This window comes from Stenella coeruleoalba (genome assembly GCF_951394435.1).
Source record: "Stenella coeruleoalba genome assembly, chromosome: 14".
In the NCBI taxonomy this organism is placed as follows: domain Eukaryota; kingdom Metazoa; phylum Chordata; class Mammalia; order Artiodactyla; family Delphinidae; genus Stenella; species Stenella coeruleoalba.
Window position 1 is genome coordinate 67,916,633 of NC_137160.1, and position 22,141 is coordinate 67,938,773.

The 22,141-nt window shown below is 44.0% G+C and overlaps 2 protein-coding genes across 2 annotated transcripts in view; one reads left to right on the plus strand and one right to left on the minus strand.

Moving 5' to 3' along the window:
* Window positions 1-22,141, minus strand: part of ZNRF3 (zinc and ring finger 3) — a 148,555-nt gene that overhangs the window by 93,252 nt on the left and 33,162 nt on the right. The gene's annotated exons all lie outside the window — the stretch shown is intronic.
* LOC307197247 (origin recognition complex subunit 4-like) lies at window positions 3,965-10,726 on the plus strand. The gene is given in 3 exon segments (XM_079943015.1): window positions 3,965-6,503; window positions 6,506-6,587; window positions 6,590-10,726. Coding segments are annotated over 3 exon segments (1,293 nt in total). The 5' UTR covers window positions 3,965-6,236; the 3' UTR covers window positions 7,534-10,726.

A 22,141-nucleotide genomic window follows, 5' to 3' on the forward strand; every position in this document is an offset into this window, starting at 1 on the left:
ACTGCCCAGTGGAACATAAAACCTGGCAGTTTTGTGCTGCTCAACAAGGGGAAAGTAGGAAAAGAAGAAACACAGAAAATAGCATTTCCTGAACTTGCCTTTTTAAGCGCTAGTCAAAACTGTCAACGTACCTGAGAGACGGCCAGATAAAACCCACGGCTATGGAAAGAGAAACAGCCATTAGTGATAAAACGGCAAGTATCAGCTTTAAGCACCATCTCAGTACAAATGTGATCACCTCCTGGCAGAAAAATCTCTAAATCCTTGGTCCAAATGCCCCCTTCCCAATACAGCAACAGCAGCCACAAAGAAGAGTAGACCTACCACTTGCCCACAGAATCCAAATAGGGGAATCTCAGGGCGGCCTTTAATTTGGGTAAAAGCTGCCCTCATTTTTCCAGGTAAAAAGCACAAGAGTCGACAGGATTCACAGCCCCTAAGTGGACATCTCAAATAGTCCCTTTTGCATTTGAGCTCTCCAACCCCAGATGTAGCACTGGTGCACAGAAATCACACAGGACTCAGGGGGAAGAGACCACTAGAGAATCAAGTCCCATTCCTTCACTCCGAATGAAGACAGACCTTAGGCCATTCCCCCAGCTCATCTGGAAGCCAGGTCTCCCAAATCCCAAGCTGAAGTTCTTGGTTGTCATGGGCGACAACCATAAAGGTCTAGGGACAAGGAGAGGGGCTAAAGCTTCGTCTTCGCTTCTGGCTGCTACTAAATGGCTTGATGTGCTATATGAAGTTCTGAAACAAAGTGCTCCCAAAGAACAGTCCATCTGTTGGTTCTGGTGGGTTTTCACAGAAGTCAGGCCCACAGGCAGGTGGACACATCTGTATGTCCTCACCCTGCTCTCTGTGTCTGTATCACATGGCTCTGCTGAGAAAGTGCTCAGACTCTCAAAGAAGATATCATTTTGCTCAAAATGATTTCCTGAAACAGGTGAGAGGTTCATGGGGCTAGATGTACACACACAAAGGGTTCAGGCCTGAAACTCAATCACAGAACCATATCCCATGTGAAAGGGCAAGGCTAAAATGGCACGGGTGATTTCTTCCAGGGTAAACACTCAGAAGTCACAGACTTGTGCAATCTGTTTTTATGAATGGCTCTGTCTTCATCACATTTTGCAGATATAAAATGTGCTGTTAAAAAAAAAAAAAACAAATTTAAATGGTTCTTTCAATAGGCCAAGACTTTATCTGTATTTGTCCTCAGCCAAGTGGAAAAGAGTAAACATGAAATTAAAAAAATAAAAATGAAATAAACTCTGAATTCAAATCAACAAAAATAAGTCTGCAGTACTCCAGACACCTTTTATTGCCACCCAGCTAGTAAACAAGCAAGTGCTCCTAATCAGCGTGCCAGGGTCTCATCACTTTCTTCCTCAGCCGCCAATGCTGCCACCAACACAGGACTTCTCAGAACCCTACTTCTACTCTTGTGGGTTTTTTGTTTTGTTTTGGTTTTTAGTGTCAAGAAAAGAGAGAAGTACAGTACTCTGTAATGGCCTATATGGGAAAAGAATCTAAAAAAGAGTAGATATATGTATAACTGACTCACTTTGCTATACAGCAGAAACTAACACAACATTGTAAATCAACTATACTCCAATAAAAATTAAAAAGAAAAAAAAGAAAAGAGAAGTATGAGGAAAGATGTAGGCACTTATTTATATGAAGAAAGACTTCTCGAGTACCTTCCACTGTCACTTAACATGTTAGAGAACTGAAGACAGAAAACGAGGAGGGAAAAAAAAAAAAAGGAATTCATGAGGGTGATTCAAGTGCCTGAAAAGGAACAACTGTCCATAAAATGAACAACCTCAGTTAAATACATTTTTGTTATATTGGGTCATTTTCATAAATATTTTTGGCTGAAACCATTAGAAGCTTCTGGCTGCAATGGTAAATGATAAAGGGGAGTTGGTCTCCCTTACAGTTCACAACTGGAGATTAAGTTTAAGAGACCCAACCCAACCCCCTAACCCAAAGAATCAAACTTGCTCCTGCCCTCTCAGCCTTCCAAAGGCCCAGAGGAAGACCTCTGTGGCCCCAGGTCAGGTGCCAGCAGCCTCTGAAGGGGAGGGAAAGTGCTTCTGAATGACCAGATTAAGTCTGAATGGAGGAAGAACCTGTGATTAAGTTTTCTGAATAGTTGGCTCTCTTAGGGGGAGCAAACTCCTTCCAAAAAAAAAAACACAAAACGGCAGAAACCTCGCCTGGCTCTCTGTTACTACCCTTCAGAAATGGGAGTCCTGCTCTTTGGATCCAGGAAAGTGGATTTTCACATACTCAAGTCAAGCCCACTTTCCAACCAACGTGTGGGGTTCAGCCAATTTTCAAGGGAAAGGAGAAAAAATATAACACTGCCTTATTTCTTCTCCAGATTACTATTTAGACAGTTCAGGTTGACATGGACCATGTTTTAACCGCCAATCCCCCAGGACAAACTTAGAAACTTCTCCAAGCCATTACACAGCAAAGAAGCTACTCTTTCCTTCAACTCACTTAGCTTCATCTTCAACCAAAACTTCTTTACAATATTATTCCAGCTTTGCTGGTCCAGAATCTTTGCCAGAAGGTTCTTTACCCCAAGCATAAGTAGGAAAGGAAAAAGGCAAAAGGCATTTTATCTAACCTGTGGCAGTCTGGTCGGAATTGTCCTGGCTACACAAGACGCAGGCCTGCTGAGGTTTTGTTCTGCTTTTCTAAGTTGGGGGGCGGGGAATATCAACATAAATCTTTCTTCCCAGTGAAAGATCCGAGGACTAAGTTAACTCATAACACAGACTACTCATATATTAAGATACAGTTCATTAAAAATCTTGAACAAAATGTTGAGTGACCCATCCATGTTAAAAACTCAAGTTTGGGTGTAAAAGGCCAACGTCTGAAAAACCCAGGGGGGAAGAATGGTTGGGAGAGATGAAAAAACTCTTCCAAGACCATCCTGTTTAAGCTCGACCATCTTGGCAAGGAGAGCGTGCACCTCCCCTCCTAAAGCACCTGGTTCTGCAACTGATGTTCAACGTGTTTCCATTTAACTGCAGGGGACACAAGAATGAAAGGCAGAGATCCTGCCCTTCAAAGAGACTGCAGTTACACAGAGGAGAGAAGGCACGAAAAGAATAAAATGCACGTGGGAGTGAGGGGTAAGTGCCAAGAGCGAGGCCCATCAAGAGAGGGCAAGATGGGGGCATGAGGCGTCCCGGGAGGCCTTCAGGATTTGGTCTCGAGAGATAACAGACTGTGAGATTTGGCTCCTTACTTATTTCTGTCTAGAACTTTCCAAGGATTTTTTTTTTTTTCCCTTAATTTAGGCCGCGCCGCATACCATGCATGATCCTAGTTCCCCAACCAGGGATCAAACCCGTGCCCCCTGCAGTGGAAGCGCTGAGTCCCAACCACTGCACCGCCAGGGAAGTCCTCCAAGTTTCCACTCAGCAATTGATGTGGCACAGATTACACATTTATATTTATTAAGCCCACTAAATATATAAAATACTTAATATATATTTGTGTATTTATTAAGCATAACAATAGCTAGCTCTTACTATGTATCTATTTAATCTTACAACCATAAGAAGTTTTTTTTTTGTTTTTTTTTTTTTTGCTGTACGCGGGCCTCTCACTGTTGTGGCCTCTCCCGTTGCGGAACACAGTCTCCGGACCCGCAGGCTTAGCGGCCATGGCTCACGGGCCCAGCCGCTCTGTAGCATGTGGGATCTTCCCAGACCGGGGCACGAACCTGTATCCCCTGCATCGGCAGGCGGACTCTCAACCACTGCGCCACCAGGGAAGCCCATAAGAAGTATTTTTTAAGATACTCATAACAAAAACTCAGAGAGGCTAAGTGCCTTACCTAGGGTCACTCAGCTGAAAAGTAACACTAGACTTCGAACTCAGGTCAGATTGCCAAGTCTGATGCTGCATTTCCCTCTGCACCTCGGCAATGCAACAGTTCCAAGCACACATCCCCTCCTCCAGTGGATTTTTTTTTAAGGTGTCAAAACCCCACCAGTAATTTTAAACCTCTGGTGTAATTCTTAGCCTATAATTATTTGTTTACATGCATGTCCTCCCAACTAACCCAAGTTCCTTAACGACATCCTTCACCTTCATATTCTAGCACTGGGTGTGGCACACAGGAAAGCTGAACAAACACACCATGGTCACACTAAACTGAGTGGCTCACGACACTCAAAACGCCAGAGAGCCTGCTTCAGCTAGAAAGTCGTCAAAGGGTTTTGCTCGCTTAACCTCCCTGACCCTGTTTCCTCATCTGTTAATAAGGACAATAATGATACCTGTTTCATAAGGTTGTTTTGATAAGTGTGTTAGATAATGCATGCTAAAGGCTTGGCAGTGCCTGGAACATGCTAAGTACTCCACAGAGGCGGGCAAATAATGTCTAACCTCCAATGCAAGATAAAAGGGAGGTATGCCCTACCTCACCTTTCATCCACTAGACTTAAATTCTGGAAACTGATATTATTAAGTTTTAAAAGGGTTCCAAGCAATGTGTGCTATCCATTGAAATACAATGGGACAGATCTAGATATACTGATAAAGAAAAACTTTCAAGACACATTAAATGAAAAAAAAAAAAGGTGTGTGTGTGGTCTGATTACATAGGTATATAAGTGCACAGAAAAATACTCTGAAATATATAGGTAATGAGATGGGAGGAGTAAAGAGGTCTTTTCCTTCTGTCACTATTCAGTTCTGATATTTGAATCTTATTATAAAAAAACATTAAAAGTAATATTTTCATTAAAAGCAAAAACAGTGTGGAGTTAACAGTAATGTACCACTGTTGGTTCCTTAGTTGTGACAAATGTACCACAATAATGTAAGACATTAACAATAAGAGAAACTGGGTGAATGGTATATGGGAACTCGCTATCTTGGCAGCTTATCTTAAGTCTAAAACGATTCTAAAATTTAAAGTTTGTTTTGGACTTCCCTGGCGGTCCAGTGGTTAAGATTCCGTGTGTCCACTGCAGGGGGTGCAGGTTCAGTCCCTGGTGGGGGAAGTTCCACATGCTGCAAGGTAAAAGCAATAATATGTATAGCACAGAACCACCTTTGCTTTTAAAACTCTGTCCATATACATAAATATATATTCCCTACATTTCAAATGTTAACAATGGTTCTGAGTGGTAAGATTGAAGATGGTGCTCATTTCCTTGTACCTTCTAGATCAGTGGTTCTCAAAGGGTGGTTGCCAGATCAGCCGTAGCAGTGATATCGGGAAACTTGTTAGAAATGCAAATTATCAGGCCCCACCCCAGGGCCACTGAATCAGACTCTCTTGAGGTGGGGGCCAGATGATTTTGATGCACATAAAAGTTTGAGAACCCTGTTCCAGATCACAGAAACTGGTTTTATAAAAAGTGTCCCTTTTATAGTCAAAACAACAGAAAAATGAAACTTGAAAAGGGGGTCAGTATGTTGATGAATGAATAGCATTTTAAGCCCAGATGCAGGCCCTGACACAGTACGTGCACCAGGATGCAAGCACAGGCCAGTCCCAACTCAGACTGACCTGCTCTGTCCCTTCCCTTGTCTCCCCACCATCCCAGGCCAGCTTCCATGGGAGCCCCTGGGATACCTACAGAGACAAGTTTCAGACAAACAAATCTGGCATGGGGGGAGGGTTTCTTTTTTTAAAAATTTTTTATTGTAAGAGGAAAGTTTGCTGGCAACAGCTCATCATCTTCAAATTTATGGCCTCCAGTCTCAGTTGTATATTAACAGCACCAGCCAGGGCATGACAACTAACAGTTTAAGAGGTAGAGACTCATCTTCATAATTAAAAAAAAAAAATTCCTAAAACATGAATGTAGTAGCAGCTCACATGAACAAGGTGTGAGCCTATCAGCCCTGCCTTTGGAATGGCCCCGGATGTCCTCTGCCATCCTACTCCGAGGCCCCGGGAGTACTTATAATGCCCGGCTGGCTTCCTCCCCTCCAGGTACATCCCGAGACTCCTTCCACCTCGTGCAGAAGACCCTTGGAGTCTGTACTTCAGCTCTGCTTTCAGAGACCCTCAAGGGGCTGCTCTGCCTGCTGGCTCAGCTCCATGAGAGCCATGGTAAAGGGAGTATGGGTGTATCGCTGGCAGCGGCAGCAGGTGAGGCAGAGCAGAGCATGCGGCGAGAGGAGCCTATGAAGGGATTCCTGCGGTCCCCAGAATCCTGCTCTGCCCTGGATTTCAATTTGTTGAAATGAGCAGTCGTAAATCAAAGAGTAACAACTTAATACAAGCAGAATACCTTTCGCGGGTACAAAGAATTTTACGTGAAAGATTTTGTCATCAGAGTCCACATAGTAACCTATTTGGAGTACAAGTACAATATAAACACTTAATTGAGCTGCTGAAAAGAACTGCTATCCATGGAGAAAGTAACTCTGCTCTCATTATTGGACCCCGAGGATCAGGAAAGACTATGTTAATAAACCATGCTTTGAAAGAACTAATAGAAGTAGAAGAGGGAGTGAAAATGTATTACAAGTTCACTTAAATGGACTGCTGCAGATCGATGATAAAATTGCCCTAAAGGCAGTTAAATCTGGAAACTAGTTGGAGATAAAGTTTTTGGAAGCTTTGCTGAAAACCTTTCATTTCTTCTGGAAGCTTTAAAAAAAGGTGACTGGACTAGTAGTTGCCCAGAGATCTTCATGTTAGATGAATTTGATCTTTTTGCTCATCATAAAAACCAAACGCTCCTCTATAATCTTTTTGACATTTCTCAGTTTGCACAGACTGCAGTAGCAGTTATTGGTCTTACACGTAGATTGCATATTTTGGAACTCTTAGAAAAAAGAGTGAAGTCACGATTTTTCCACTGGCAGATACACTTAATGAATTCATTTGGTTTTCCACAGTATCTTAAAATATTTAGAGAACAATTATCTCTATCTGCAGTATTTCCAGACAAGATTTTCGCTGAGAAGTGGAATGAGAAGGTTCAGAGTCTCTCAGAAGATAGAAGTGTGCAAGAAGTGCTGCAGAAGCATTTCAATGTCAGCAAAAACCTGTGGTCATTACACATGCTACTGAGGCTTGCTTTAAATCGCGTAACACCATCACAACCATTTATGACTGCAGCAGATCTGATGGAGGCAAACCAGCTGTGTAGCGTGGACTCTAAAGCAAATATTGTACGTGGTCTGTCGGTCTTGGAAATCTGTCTTATCATAGCAATGAAACATTTAAATGACATCTATGAAGAGGAGCCCTTTAATTTTAAAATGGTTTATAATGAGTTTCAGAAGTTTGTTCAAAGGAGGGCCCATTCTGTTTATAATTTTGAGAAACCTGTTGTCATGAAGGCTTTTGAACACTTACAACAATTAGAATTAATAAGGCCCCTGAAAAGAACATCAGTAAATGCACAGAGGGAGTACCGGCTGATGAAACTACTTCTGGATAACACACAAATTATGAATGCTTTGCAGAAATACCCTAACTGTCCTACATATGTTAGGCAGTGGGCAACATCCTCCTTAAACTGGTTATAAATATAACCATGGCTTCAGTTATGGAGTTTCAGGCATACTTCTCTAAAGAACTAAAAGCTATTGTCCTTTAACAAGATATGTTACTATGTTTTCCTATATTTATAAAGATGTATTTTTGTATTTATGGAGACTGTTACATATGCAGTATCATGGCTGTGCCTTGCCTTTGAATCACAAGCAGTTACATGATTTATAATTCCAGTGATTTAGATTATTTTGTAAGTAGCTGTTCAAAAAAATAAGTATGACTCTTTCAGGGATTGAACCACATGCTTATTTAACATTTGTGAAGTATTTGTGTGGTACATTTGAAGAGTTCATTTCAACCCAGCAGCCAGATGTTTTAACAATCCTTAAAACAGTAAAGAAACAATGGTAAGAGTTGAGGTGTAATGAGTAATCTTTTGGTCCATTGGGAGGTGCTGCAGTTTTTCTGTATTCATGGAAATTTGGGTTTCTGTCCCAGACCAAGGTCTTCTAGTTCAGGAGACTGATCAGTTTGGCTAGAAGATGGTTCACATGGAAGAAAAAAGCCAAAAGTTTGAACATTTTCTTCCAGACTTCTTAAAATATGGTACTCATACCATCTACAGAAGAATCTTTTGTAGGAGGTTTTTAAATACAGATTTTTGGGCCTCTTCTAGGGACTAGCATTTGTCTTTCTAACAGGCACTTTACGAAATTCCTGTAAAACCACTCCCACAAATAATGGAAAGTGTATGACAGTGTTAACTAAATCTATTTGTAACAAAAAGTAGACCCCTATGAGGAATGTGGAAATGTCAAAGCATCACCTTATAAATTCAGGAATCCATGAACTAATACTGGTATATGTTTGCTTGTTTATTTATTTTTATGTTGGCAGCAATGGATCTTCAATGCGAGGCGAGCATGCAGGTTCAGTAGTTGCTGCGTGAGGGCTTAGTTGCCCGGAGGCGTATGGAATCTTAGTTACCCGACCAGGGATTGAACCCGCGTCCCCTGCACTGGAAGGCGGATTCTTAACCACTGGACCACCAGGGAAGTCCCTGGTATATGTTTAAAGTGAAATTTAATAAGCATTCATTAAGTGTTGTGACTTCATTTATTCAAGAATATTTGATTGCCTATTCTTTTCATGGAAGGTTTACAGAAGAGAGAGTCCCTATCCTTGTGCAGTTTGTAATCCTTTTAACTGTCGAAGACCCAATGATATTTAGTTACTGTTGTTTACAGGTGAGAAAACTAACACAGTAGTGGCCCTGTCCAGAGGATTGACAGACCCTGGAATTCAACTCATTTCGCTGACACCAAAGCTCAGTAACGTGTTCCTTACCATGTATTTTTAAAAGTGTACTCTAAGAAATTATTTACTTGGTTTTGAAGAAGTATTGCGTTTAGAATGGAATATGAGATTTCTGTGCATAAAAATAGCTCTTCAGTAGTTGCAACCTATTCTTTGCATACTTAGGCATTCTAAGTTTTCAGATCACTGTCAATTACTTTTCAGCAGTGTCTCATGAAAGCTAAGGCTTGCATCCTGGTTCTATGCAATAGTCTATAGATTTTTAGGGGACAGTTTGCCAAAATACTTACCACAGTAGATTCACTATTACTAGAAGTAAGGATTTTGCACTTGAGCTAAAATTGTCCCTTTAAAAATTTTTCTGAACTGTTTTAGGGAAGTACCCTCTGCTTTAAAGGCACTGACCACAAAAGTACCTAAAGAACTGGCTTGAAGACTGCAAATTTTTATCAGCTTAAGATTCCACTAAAAGATTAAGAGCACTCATCTGCCTCCCTGTCTCCAAAAGAGCTACAGAAAATCCATCAACATCAGTGAAAGAGCTATAAAACAAACTAGAAAAAATAGGTTAGCAAAAGTCATACAAATGAAGCACGTGCCTACATTTCAAAGACATTTTTTCAGAGAAGGAATGTTGATATTCCCCTTTCCATATTCCCTAATACAGAGAAGCTAAAATATACTTTAAATTTTTAAAACTAACTTCATCTCTTAAATTGTTTAAACCATCATCAATAAAATAAAAAACAAATCTGAAAAAGCCCTAGTAAAAAACTTTTGAGAATAATGTAAACAAATATGGCTTAAAGATATTTTCATTTACTAGAGGAGGAATGTAGCCTGTTAACAGCACAATCAAAAGATTGAAAAACAGGTGAGGAGGAATGTTAGAGGCATTGCTGCAGTTTTCACGCATGTGATCCCTCCAAGTGCCCTACCAGAAACAGGATCTTACTAAGAAAAAAAACAAAAAGTCTTTCCAATTTTGTGGACATGCATGTGAATGGCTCTGAGGAATTAAAAGCTGTTGGTTCAAATTGACCACATCATAATGCTATATATGATGATTATATACAATTAACTTCCTGAAGAATCTGTTTTGCAGAGCAGCGCTGTGGAAACAGTTTTGGTCTTTCTGCAGAGATTCCTTGCAGATTCCACTGTGGTTTGCATTTTCATTTGGTTTTAGAAGACAACGCAGGTTCTTTCAAACCACCATAACCTAAGTGTTGCCCTTTCCTTCACCTTTACCCTAAAAAAACTGAGAATCCATTGGTGTGAACTATGACACTAAATGTGACTAGGTGGGGCTCTTCCACCCCCATTTTCTTTGCAAGTCATGGGATAAACGAAAGAATTTGCAACACTAAAAATGTAAATGAAACTAGCTTCCTTGGTGATCACCCTAAGTGAAAATAACAGAATTCTTCCGTTCAATTGTTAAACTAGTTATAGCTGGGAAGTGTAGTTTATATCTTGATGTCTATTTCCTAAGCCACTTTTTAAAAATCTCTGTATGAAAAAGACAAGATAACTAATGCCATTTAGCCTCTTTTAAAATTGACAGGACCAACATATGTACTTTTGTGGGAATCTGCTTACACACAAAGGAGGGAAATGCCACAATTGACAAACCTCCCTTTCACCTATCCCCATTCTTGCAAATCTCAAGGTGTAAGCCTCACTATAAACTATAAAGCTACTGTTTCCCTCTTTAAGAACATATAACTGAAGAAAATCTTCATATGCGAATCATACAGCTTTTTTTTAAACTTGGGAATGGAATGGGGATAGCACACATTTTATTTGTACAATACTTAATCACTTACCCAAGGTGGGGTTTTATGGGACTTTTTTCTTTTTTTAACTTTCTGTTAAATACTTGCAGAAAAAAGAGCAAGTAAAATTTGACAGTAGCACAACCTGTGCCCAAAACACTAACACAAAATACAGAGTAAAGCCAAAATAATTGTTTACCAATATTTTGAGAGGTAACAAATATGATATAGGTTGAGACTGCATAAAAAATGTACTGCTGGTTGAATATCTGAGGTAAATGATGTTCAATCAAGATGCTACTTGTGGCTTCCCTGGTGGTGCAGTGGTTAGGAATCCGCCTGCCAATGCAGGGGACACAGGTTCAAGCCCTGGTCCGGGAAGATCCCACATGCCGCGGAGCAACTAAGCCCGTGTGCCACAACTACTGAGCCTGCGCTCTAGAGCCCACGAGACACAACTACTGAGCCCACGTGCCACAACCCATGAAGCTCACACGCCTAGAGCCCGTGCTCCGCGACAAGAGAAGCCACCACAATGAGAAGGCTGCGCACCACAATGAAGAGTAGCCCCAGCTCGCCACAACTAGAGAAAGCCCACTCGCAGCAACGAAGAACCAGTGCAGCCAAAAATAAAATAAATTTATGAAAAAAAAAGATGCTATTTGTATCATTTTGCCCATAAATCAGTAAATAATTTTATGCACATTATACCAAATGTTCCTAAAAAGTAATATTTTTAAAAGGTGAAAAAGAGAAACTGGAAAGCCATGGTAAAGAAAAGCACAGAGGTGCTTCCCTGGTGGTGCAGTGGTTAGGAATCCGCCTGCCGATGCAGGGGACACAGGTTCAAGCCCTGGTCCGGGAAGATCCCACATGCCGCGGAGCAACTAAGCCCGTGAGCCACAACTACTGAGCCTGTGCTCTAGAGCCCGCGAGCCACAACTACTGAAGCCCATGCGCCTAGAGCCCATGCTCTGCAACAAGAGAAGCCACCGTAATGAGAAGCCCACGCACTGCAATGAAGAGTAGCCCCCACCTGCCATAACTAGAGAAAGCCCGTGCGCAGCAACAAAGACCCAATGCAGCCAAAGATAAATAATAAATTAATTAATTAAAAAAAATTACTACCTCCTAGAGCCAAGGGGGAGGAGGAATGGGAGATGAGCAAGACCACAGCCATCAGAAGTGAGCCATCCACGACCCAGCAGCCACTCAGGGCACTTCACAGGCCCAGGAACCGAGGGCCACACACCCAGGCACTGAGCCTGCTGCTCCGCCAGGGCCCCGGGAACCCAAGAGAGATGCCGAGGCACTGGGACCTGAAAGATGTCGGGACTGCTGCTGACGGACTCCGGGGCTCGGGGACAGCACGTCCTCAAGGCAGGAGACTGCACAGGTGTGGTGTGCGGAGGGGGCATGACAGCCACACAACCCAGGTTGCACAAGTAGAGATGGGAGGTCGACCAAGCTAGAAAGGCCACCTAGGGTCCGAGTCTGGGACATGGCTGGGTCAGGTCAGGACTTTCAGCCAGAGGATAAGGAGAGTGACACTGGAGAGTCGACAGGAGACTGTCCTCCCCATTAGGGACCTACAGCTGAAAGACCTTCACATGAGTCTGGGAGCAGCAGGCCAGCCAGTGAGCGGAAACCAGCAATAAAGGTGCTGGGTGAATCAAAACAGCTCTTGGGAGAGCCTGACAGATGCAGAGAAACCTATGCCAGAGAAGCGAGGGTCTGGCTTCCTAAATCACCTCGACTGGGCCTTTGGTCTGCACCCCTGGAGTCTCCCACGCCGAGGAGGGGACCAGGAAAGGCCTGGTGGGGTTCAGTGCACGGTGGGGAAGGACAAAAGTACAAGCACTGCTTCTTCTAATAAAAAGATCATCTACTCACCTGCCGAGACTCCTGGGGTTGGTGAGGTGGCTGGGGATCCAGGTGGGGAGCCTCTTTGGAGGCCCTCAGGGAATACTCTGTTGCTGGTGGAAGGGACCCCATATCCAGATAAGGAAAATGGATTCTCTCATAAACCACTGTGATGGAATTGTAGAAAATCATTTTCTGCAGCCACTGGAGGACAGAACCCAACAAACCTTGGAGGAGGAGGTGGGCTGACCTGGGGCAGCTGGCCAGATGTGTGGGGTGTCAGGGGATCAACAGTGGACAGGCCAGCCTCCAAGGTGCAAAGACAGCAGCCTTGCCCTCAGGGAGCAGAGCCTGGTGAATGCATGCCAAGCAAAGAGCCCAGAATAAAGACAGATGAACCGAGGGCACCAGCAGGGCACGGGAAACCCAAGCTCCAGAGAAGCAATGCCGAGGTCGGGGCCGAGTGACCAGAAACCTGAAAACAACGGGGCTTTATCACCTGTGACACCAAGGTGGGCTGCCTCTGAAGGGCTCCCACAGAGATGCCTCTCGGGACAAAGGACGGGTACAGGGACAGGGTCTGTGTGCTCGTATCTGAGATCAAAGGAATTGAGATATTTATTCAGAAATTCCATTCTGGAAGTGCCCTATTAGGAGAACAACACCAGAAGAATCAAGAATTGTTGACAGCCATACCCAGAAACTGGGGCAACATCTGAAGCGTACAGAAGAGACATGAAACCCAGGGGCGTAAGGTAAGCACCGCTGCCCCACGAATGCCTGTGAGTGTGTCCTGTTTCACGCGACCCGCACTGCACACCCCGCTGAGGCTTGGTTATGCTGCTCCGGTGCCCCTGCTCCATTCGGAGAAGCCCTGGGTCAGCAAGTCTAGGAACAGGGTACACAGATAACTGCCAAAAAGAAAAACCAGGCACCCAGCTGGTCATCGCAGCATCTACAGGAGGAAGAGTAGGGTGGGAAGGCTTCTCCTTTCTTAATCTATATACTTTTTCACTGATTAGACTTTAATGCTTGCTTGAATTATACGAGTTATGCCTTAAAACAATTTTTTAAAACAAAATTTAAGGCCAAAAATACAGGAGCACTGAGTGATGGTGATCAATGAATGGCCTTTGATGTCAACTCTCAATGCACCTCATCAGCTCTTTTTCCAGAGGGTATTTGAGAGTAAATAAGAGGCAAAGAGAAATGGCCACTCCAAAGCACTCTATACAGAAACAGGCTAAAATTTTATGGGGCCCTCTAGGCTGAGAAGCTATTAGAAGCCACAGCTCCAAAGCAGCTAGGTGGCAGAGAAAGCACTCCAGAGGGGCTATTCAGGAGCCTCCAACATCGTCCCATTTGTGAGTTTGAAAGTACTTTTGTTCTTCTCCGGGTTTAAGTTTCTGGGTCACCCCAGCCTTTTGTTAATAACCAAATGAACACATCTGCAATAGAGCAGTACCCCCTTTATGTGTCCCCCCAAATATTAGTGGCCTCAGAGCATTAATACCTCAGAGAGCACTCGACTGTGTCTCATTGTACCTCGCCATCACTCTGTCTCCACGAAGCAATTTTAATGAGTATCCCTAATAGGAAAAGAGGTACCATTCATTTTTATACAATAAAATAATTACTACAGCGCTCTCCCCCGGATCCAGATAACTCGTGTGTGTGTGTGTGTGTGTGTATTGGGGGGGCAGGGTGTGCTGACAGGAGGTTACAAAATGTTAAGAAGGCAAACTCTATGTACCCGCAAAGCCAGTTGTTTCTCTGGATATAATCAAGAATCTTCCTTTGTTGAGGCCTAATGTCTATTCTCATCCTGTTCTAGCATCTCCTTGGAGGAAAAACAAAGCTCGACTGCCAGAAAATGTTCCAAATAATTGTTGATAACAGATAACGGCAGAGGAAGCCCTCTGGTTAATGTTTAAACACGGCAAGGGTAACACTAACTCCTTAACAGTTATGATGCCCACCAGAAGACTCCAACGTTTGCTTCACGGGCCCATGGCTCATCAGGTACACTGACAGCTTCAATCAAGTTCAGGAATGTTCCTTAAAAAAAGAAAATCAGAATAACAACTAAAACTCCTTTTAACTACCATACTGCTCAGACTTGAACTGATTCATTTTTGAACACTTATAATGTACAATCCCCCAGTTTTTATAAGTAGATTCCAATAATTTCTAGAGACATTAAGGAGAAGAAAGGGAAGATCATGGTAGAATCAGGGTATAATTGAGAAGAATGCATTTGTTCGTGAGTTTAGATGATATTTTAAAAACCACAAGCTATTAAAATACAGCTTTGCCATGAGAAGAAGGTCTATATTCTAAAATGTCAGATGATGTACTTTGGAAGATTTGGCTGTTATTATAGGTGGAACACACACACACACACACACACACACACACAACACTTCATTCTAATAAACCTTGGCAATCTTTGTTTCCATATAATTAGAAGTTTTGCTTTCTGTCTTTCAGGCAGAGGGAGGGAGAGGCAAGGGGCATGGGGACAAGGGGCGAGAAGGAACAGCACATCTGAGAGAGGATGCAACTGAAGATTCACTACTGCTGGTAAAGAGAAGGCGGACACTGAGTAAACCTCCTCCAGGCAGGTTCTTAAGGAGAGCCAACCACAGCCAGAGACACCCAAGACAAGGACTGAAGTAAATAGGGATCAGCCCTGCACCAGCTTTCAGGGCTCTAGTTGCAGAAACCACTTCTCTGCTCAGTCTTGCCTCTCAGCTCAAGTCACTGCCGGGCAGAGCGACCCGGGGACAGACCACGAGTACATGCACACAATGACCCCATGTTGCTGTGTGGCTCCTGCACTCGCACGCTGCCTGAGCTTCTGTACATGACAACAGGGGCCTGGCCATCTACAAACAGACGTTTTGCATTCACTCCAAAGGTAGCACAAGCCAGGAAAAGCCAGGTACCCTGCACTCACCCGGATCACTGATCAAAGATCAAAGAGGCAAGTGGTTACATTCTTACTCAACAATGTTAAGTTTTTTCTGTGTGTGTGTTTTTTTTTTTAAATCAAACCAGGAGAGACCTTTGAGATGTAGGCCTCGTTTTACAGGTAAGGAAACCAAGCTCAGGAGAGGGCCAGGCCCCTCCCCAGCTAAGATAAGCATCAGCTCCTCCACACCCTACTGCCCCAGGCAGACCTCCCTGTTCTAGGCTCTTACCCTTGATTTCAAATAGGTGCTCAGCGATGACTGTGTGCGTGGCTCAACTCGTCCTCTCCGAGCTTGAGCAGGGTAAGGTCATCACCTGAGCCTCAGCTATAGGTACCGCACACACCCCTGTCCCTTCCACAGCCTCTGTTCCAAGTTGGCCCCGTGCCTGGCTGACAACCTACACTTGTCACCGAGTTCGAGTCTCCCAGGCTCTCCACACCGATGCATCACCAAGCTCGGCATGTCCCCATCACGCCTTCTCTGACCACGGGAGCCTCACCTGTATTTTGCCATGTGACCAAAGCTTAGCTGTTTCTCGATCACACATGTACTACACATACAGCCCCGGGGAACTCGACAGGAAGAGCCCCTCTGTTTCCAGAATGACTGTACTGGGACATAGGTTCCCCAGTGCGATGTTGGATCCATGTCTTTTCCATTGCAGCGTTCCTAGTGCCTGACCTAGTACCTGGCAAGGATGGATGGGCTCCCTAACCAATAGTAGCCTCCTGGATTGATTCCCCTTTTGTCACTTCCCATGTCAAAAGACTAGTGCTAGCTTCAGGGCAGAATTTGTGCTGTATTAATAACAATTTGCATCAATAATTCCAGGGTTTCCCTAATGCTAACTGCGACACAATTTCGCTATTCTTCAAGCTACAAACATACTTACAAAGTAACGTCTTCACTTACTGAGAAGATTCTAGCTTCCCTTGATGGGAGAAGGAGGAAGGTTACAAAAAAAGTAACTGGATGGGTTCAGTTTCCCTAACTGGTGACACTCCACAACAAACGGTCCTTCAAGGTCTGAACATCAGTGTGAGATTTACCTAACCATTCATTCAACAGCACAAGACTCTGCTGACATATCCAACGTTGGTCAGCCTGATGATGAAAGAATGAAAGTGGCATCCTAGCAAAAATAAATAAATTTTACTGTCCAGAAGACCCTAGAATGTTGCACTGCAACGATGATTTCTTCTCCTCCGGGGTGGTGCAGTCTCCACAAGTCACTTACTTTGCATGTGCATCAAAGCGCGGGTACAGGACCTGTGATGAGAACCCTGCCAGCCTCCGACACCCCAGCCGAGCCCCTCTCCTCCCACCTCCTGCCCCCTCATTCCCGCCTGCTCTCTGGGTTCATCACTGAGAAGCCAGTAATCTCCACTCAAGCAAGACCTGCAACAAAGACTCAGTCATGCCATGTGGCTTTGCCATCAGCATGGTAGGAGCCCAGAGCGATTTCCTCCGGGATGGGTATGAACATGCACTGAGCAAAGTTGCTTGTTTCCTACTCTGGTCCAAAGCTCTCAGTGTGAGGGTTCAAGTGTCCTCTGGTCACAGAGCAAGAAGCAGCCAAACACATCCTCAGAAGAGCAATCCATTCTCAGACTCAGCAAAAGCTAACTCATCAATAACACCCCAGGGGCCCACAGCACATTTGCAAAGGCGCATCCTGCGTGTCCGTTAGGTGACCTGCGTGGAACCTGCAGGATAACCTGCTTGGTAGTTAGGCATAACTGTCACTCCCACCTGACAGATGAGCAACGAGAAGCTTGGGGCCTCTAAGGCAGATCTTTCCCCCAGATCTTCCAACTCCTGAGGAGGCCCACACTTAGAAAGGGCACCGCCTTTGTCTGGAGCCTCTCCGCTACTTCAGAATAGAGCAGGGGCTATTGACAGACCAGCCCAATATGCCGTGAGCCAGCACCTGCTCCCACTGCAGATGCCTGGCCAGGAAACCATCACCAGGACCACCACACGCCACTGCTCCCACCAGCCAGCCTGTACGTATTTGTAAATCTGTTTATGCTAACTCTATCTGATATAAATTTATAACAACACTAAATCTTAAATGATACAAAAAGTTGAGTTTTACCCTAGGAAGACTAAGTCAAATAATTTGGAAAGAAAGATTAAACGAAGACAAATAACTAAAAATGGCTGAGAACTAAGTGCAACTTTTTTTTTTTTTTTTGCGGTACGCGGGCCTCTCACTGTTGTGACCTCTCCCACTGCGGAGCACAAGCTCTGGACGCGCAGGCCCAGCGGCCATGGCTCACGGGCCCAGCCGCTCCGTGGCATGTGGGATCCTCCCAGACCGGGGCACGAACCCGTGTCCCCTGCATCGGCAGGCGGACTCTCAACCACTGCGCCACCAGGGAAGCCCCTAAGTGCAACTTTTGAAGACTAGACAAAAAGGGGGAAAACAGCAAATTTCTAGAAGGCTCCTGATAGTCTGCAAGTACTTGTTTTTCCTTCACTTTGAAAAAAAAGCCCAGAACTGTGAATTTTAAGTGCTAAATCAAGAGGAGGACTAAAGTAAGACTCTAAGGAATACAGATCAGTGGTCCCATTCACAAAAGCCTGGGTTTGACTGTCTGCTCACAGACTTTCATTAAAATATGATTTTAAACTTTTTAAATCATTCCCAGCTTCAACTGAACTGACCTTTTTCAATCATCCAACTATCCACAGGTCCCAATAATATCAGGTAACAAACTCCAGCTAAAGTGTGAAAATCACAAAAGGCACACACTCTGTTGTCATCTGCCAAGTGATTTCAATCCCTTCTAGATGCCAGTGACATCTAGAAATTTCTGGGTTCTCAGACAGGGATAGGGCTTAACATAGTTTAATTCTCACTGTAATAGGAAATGTCTCTCCACAGAAATTCATCAGTAGCATAATTAACCCCAACTCAATAATTAACCCTAAAGAGTTTCTAGAACAATGGTTCTTAACTACAGGCAGTTTTGTGCTGTGCCCCCGCCCCCCAACACACACACACACATATCTGGAGACGTTTCTAGCTGTCATAACTGACAGGGAAGCTTGTTACTGGCATCTAGTGGGTAGGGGCCTGGGATGCTGCTCGACATCCTCTGATGCGTGGGACAGTGCCCCCACCACAAAGAATGATCCAGCTTGAAGTGCCAAGAGTAGAGAAGCCACCCTGGAAAAAGGAGATCTAAGACCTACAGACACTGTTACATCATCAGAAAAAAACAGCCTTCTGAACAAACCAAAGGAAGAGCTGATTTCTTCCCTCTTGATTCAAACAGTACTCAAAGGCCACCGGCCTCTTGGCATTCTTAGTAAAACTCCCAATCTCTCAGCAAGAATTTTCAAAGACCACAATTTTTGGTTATGTGGTGAAACTGCGCAAGAGTCTTGGTCAGTTTTCTTTTTTCTTTTACATTCCACAATACCTCCAATTATCTCATGGATGACGATAAAAATGAACTAAAAAATTTGTCCAGAGCTTCGTTTTTAAATATAAGAAGATGGAAAAGTGAAATTGGTTTGGTTTATTGTGATAGTAGGACTGTGTTAGAAGCTTTTCCTTTTATTTTGCTTTCCCATTAGCATTACAGTATCTGTGCATCATCACAATATAACTACTTAAAAGTTGAATACTATGAGAGAAGCCTGAATGCATCCTGGATTTTTTAAGGCCAGCTATTTCGGACATGTCTGAGACACTTAGAGAAATCTAACATGTCAATTTCACAGGCGTGATGATGACACAGTGGTTAGGAGCATGTCCTTAATCTTAGCTGGATGTATGCTGGAGTATTAAGGGGTAAAAGGTCATGGTATTGGCATCTTTCAAATGGTCTAGCCAAAACAGAAAAAAATACACACACACACACACACACACACAGCATATGTTAGAGTATAAACTGAGCCACTGTTAACATTTTGCCACACTCAACTATTCATTTAACTTTTCTAAATGCTTAAAAACTTCAAAATAAAAGAGCTAGGCAAAAATTAAACACAGACCAAGACGGCGGTTAGGGAGACAATCAAATCACAAGTACCGCTGGACCATGAATCTAGACCAACCAAAAAAAAGGTCTCCAAACAGAATCAAACTGGAGATGGTGGTCTTCGCTTCATTATTAAAAGGCTGCATAGCTGCCTTCTACCACTACAGCAAAATAAAATAGGTATAACCCTGGAGTAAAAAAAAGGCACACCCAGCAGATTCACAACACAACCCATGTCACACACCTCTTGGCAACCTGGAGGCACCATGGAGACCATGGCAAAGTCAGGTCGTTCTTCTGAACACATACACACACACCCCTAAAACTGAAACCTCTCTGAACCCAACCCCTTAAGCAAGGAAACCACAGGCTGGAATGAAAATATGCTCACCACGCGCAAGGTGAAGAGCTTACCCATCCTATGAAGAGAAAGAATCTGGTAAGCTTGCAGACCTGGTCCATTTCCTGCTTATAACAGTGAAAGAAAGGGCTTCTGCTCTAGAAGATTTTGCACACACCCGCAATCCCAACGGCTTGTTCCGGAGGAGACACAAAGCTGAGCAAAGCAAAGAAAAAGAAGAGCTCACAGGAAGCCAGTTTAAGTGCAACAAGCTGTGGTTCATCTAAACTTTGCAAAGCTTTTTACATCTAAGTTTTTACATATAAGTCAAAATATTTTAGGATTCCAGGATCCTTCGAGCAGATTTACAAGTGAGAGCTAAAGCCTTTCAACTGAAAGGGTCACACAAATAAGCTGACTTTGTCGATTCCAATGAAATTTCCCTCCAAAGCACATGTTCATATTGATATTTCAAGAAATGTGACTTGTTTTACTTACTCAAAAATAAAAATAAACAACACAGTACTCTTCAAACTAGAGATCTTTAAAACCAGCTTCTTTAAAAACCTACCAGGGGCTTCCCTGGTGGTGCAGTGGTTGAGAGTCTGCCTGCCGACGCAGGGAACACGGGTTCGTGCCCCGGTCCGGGAGGATCCCACATGCCGTGGAGCGGCTGGGCCCGTGAGCCATGGCCACTGAGCCTGCGCGTCTGGAGCCTGTGCTCCACAACGGGAGAGGCCACAACAGTGAGAGGCCCGCATACCGCAAAAAAAAAAACTACCAGAAGTTCCACCCAGCTGGCTAACCGTTCACTCTACAGTAGCACCCTTGTTGTACGAAAATCTACAGTCTCTGAGCCCTGCAACCACCAGGCAGCAAAGGTTGGACAAGACCGAGGAAGAGCAATGGGCTCCATTCCAGGAAGCATGAGGAGGCAAGTCACTCAAACACAACAGGTCTCCAAGGCAAACTCCATGCCCCAGGTTGTCCTCTGGCCACTGCAAGCTTCTGGGTTCTCCCTTGAGTGTCCAAATCAAGAAGCAAAATCCCTGGGGCTGCTCCAACTTGAGAGAGAGAGAGAGAGAGAAAGACAGATATTTGGATCTAAAAGTTGTAAAACCAGAATAAACAGGGAACCTCAAAAAACCCTGTCATATCCATTAAAACATCTGAGCACCTACCATATACATGTACCCAGGTTTCAAATATTAAAGACATATCACATGAACAGATGGACAGATATGTGATATGGCAAGCAGAGTAAAATGTTAATGGTAGAATATAGACAATGAGTATATAGGTGTTCACTATAAAATTCTTTTACTTTTCCTTTATGTCTGAAATTTTTCATGATCAAATACTGGGGGGCGGGGGTTGTAGAAGATGGGGGAAATCTGATTTATAGTTTAAAAAAGGATAAAAAAAACCTCCCAGTCTTGCTGTCAAGAAGCTTACAGACAATTCGACATGCGTGGACAGAGGCATCTTTGGGGCCAGAAGAGAGAAGACAGTCTAGACAGACAGCAGGATTTCAGCTTGAGTTACAGGCAAGAACCCAAGAGAAAAGGATTTGGGGACAGAAGAGAAATCTGGTTTTACAGGTGCTGGTTTGCTTGGCGTGCCCATAAGATGCTGAGGTGGACGTTAGTCACCATGACTTAGCCTGGTTGAGTGCCTCAGACCCCACTGATCCCGACCTCTGATGTGAGAAAGATCTTGAGAAGGAGCTCAAGGGCCAGCAAGCTGGCTCAATTTGGAAGACTGCTTTGTCTGTGCAACTACTTGTCTGTAAGTCAATGGAGCATGGCTATCATGGAGGTATGCATGGCACAGAGTTTCGCCAATGTGTGTCCTGAACAAACAGCTAAAGGCAGACACACCAGCTTAAGCTGGGAACACCTAGAAAATCAGCCACTCGTCTGTGATTCTTATAAAGACTTGGAAAATATTCAGGCTGGGGGTGGTGGAGATCCTAGCATTCTGCCATATTGTTGGGGACCCCCCCCCTCAACAGAAAGCCCTGCTCACCAGCCTCAGGCAAGCCTCTCACACCCACTGGGGAAGGGACAGATGAGCAGGAACGACCCCAGACAGCCCACACACTCCCCTGCCTACTCCTGGTTTGTCTCCCACCTGGTTCACCAGGTGTGTTCCAAAGCCTGACTCATCCACCAGAGGAGACTGCTTTCAAAATCTCAGGAGGGTCACTTGGGAACAAACCCGACCAGCCTAAGAAAGGGACAAAAATCAGCTGCTCTTAACAGAAACAGTTTGTCTTTTACGGAAAAATCTGCAAGTCCATCTAAGAAAACTCCCTCCGCTTGGGGCATTCCTGCCCGACCCCCCCGCTCCCGCCCCCGCGCCTACCCCAG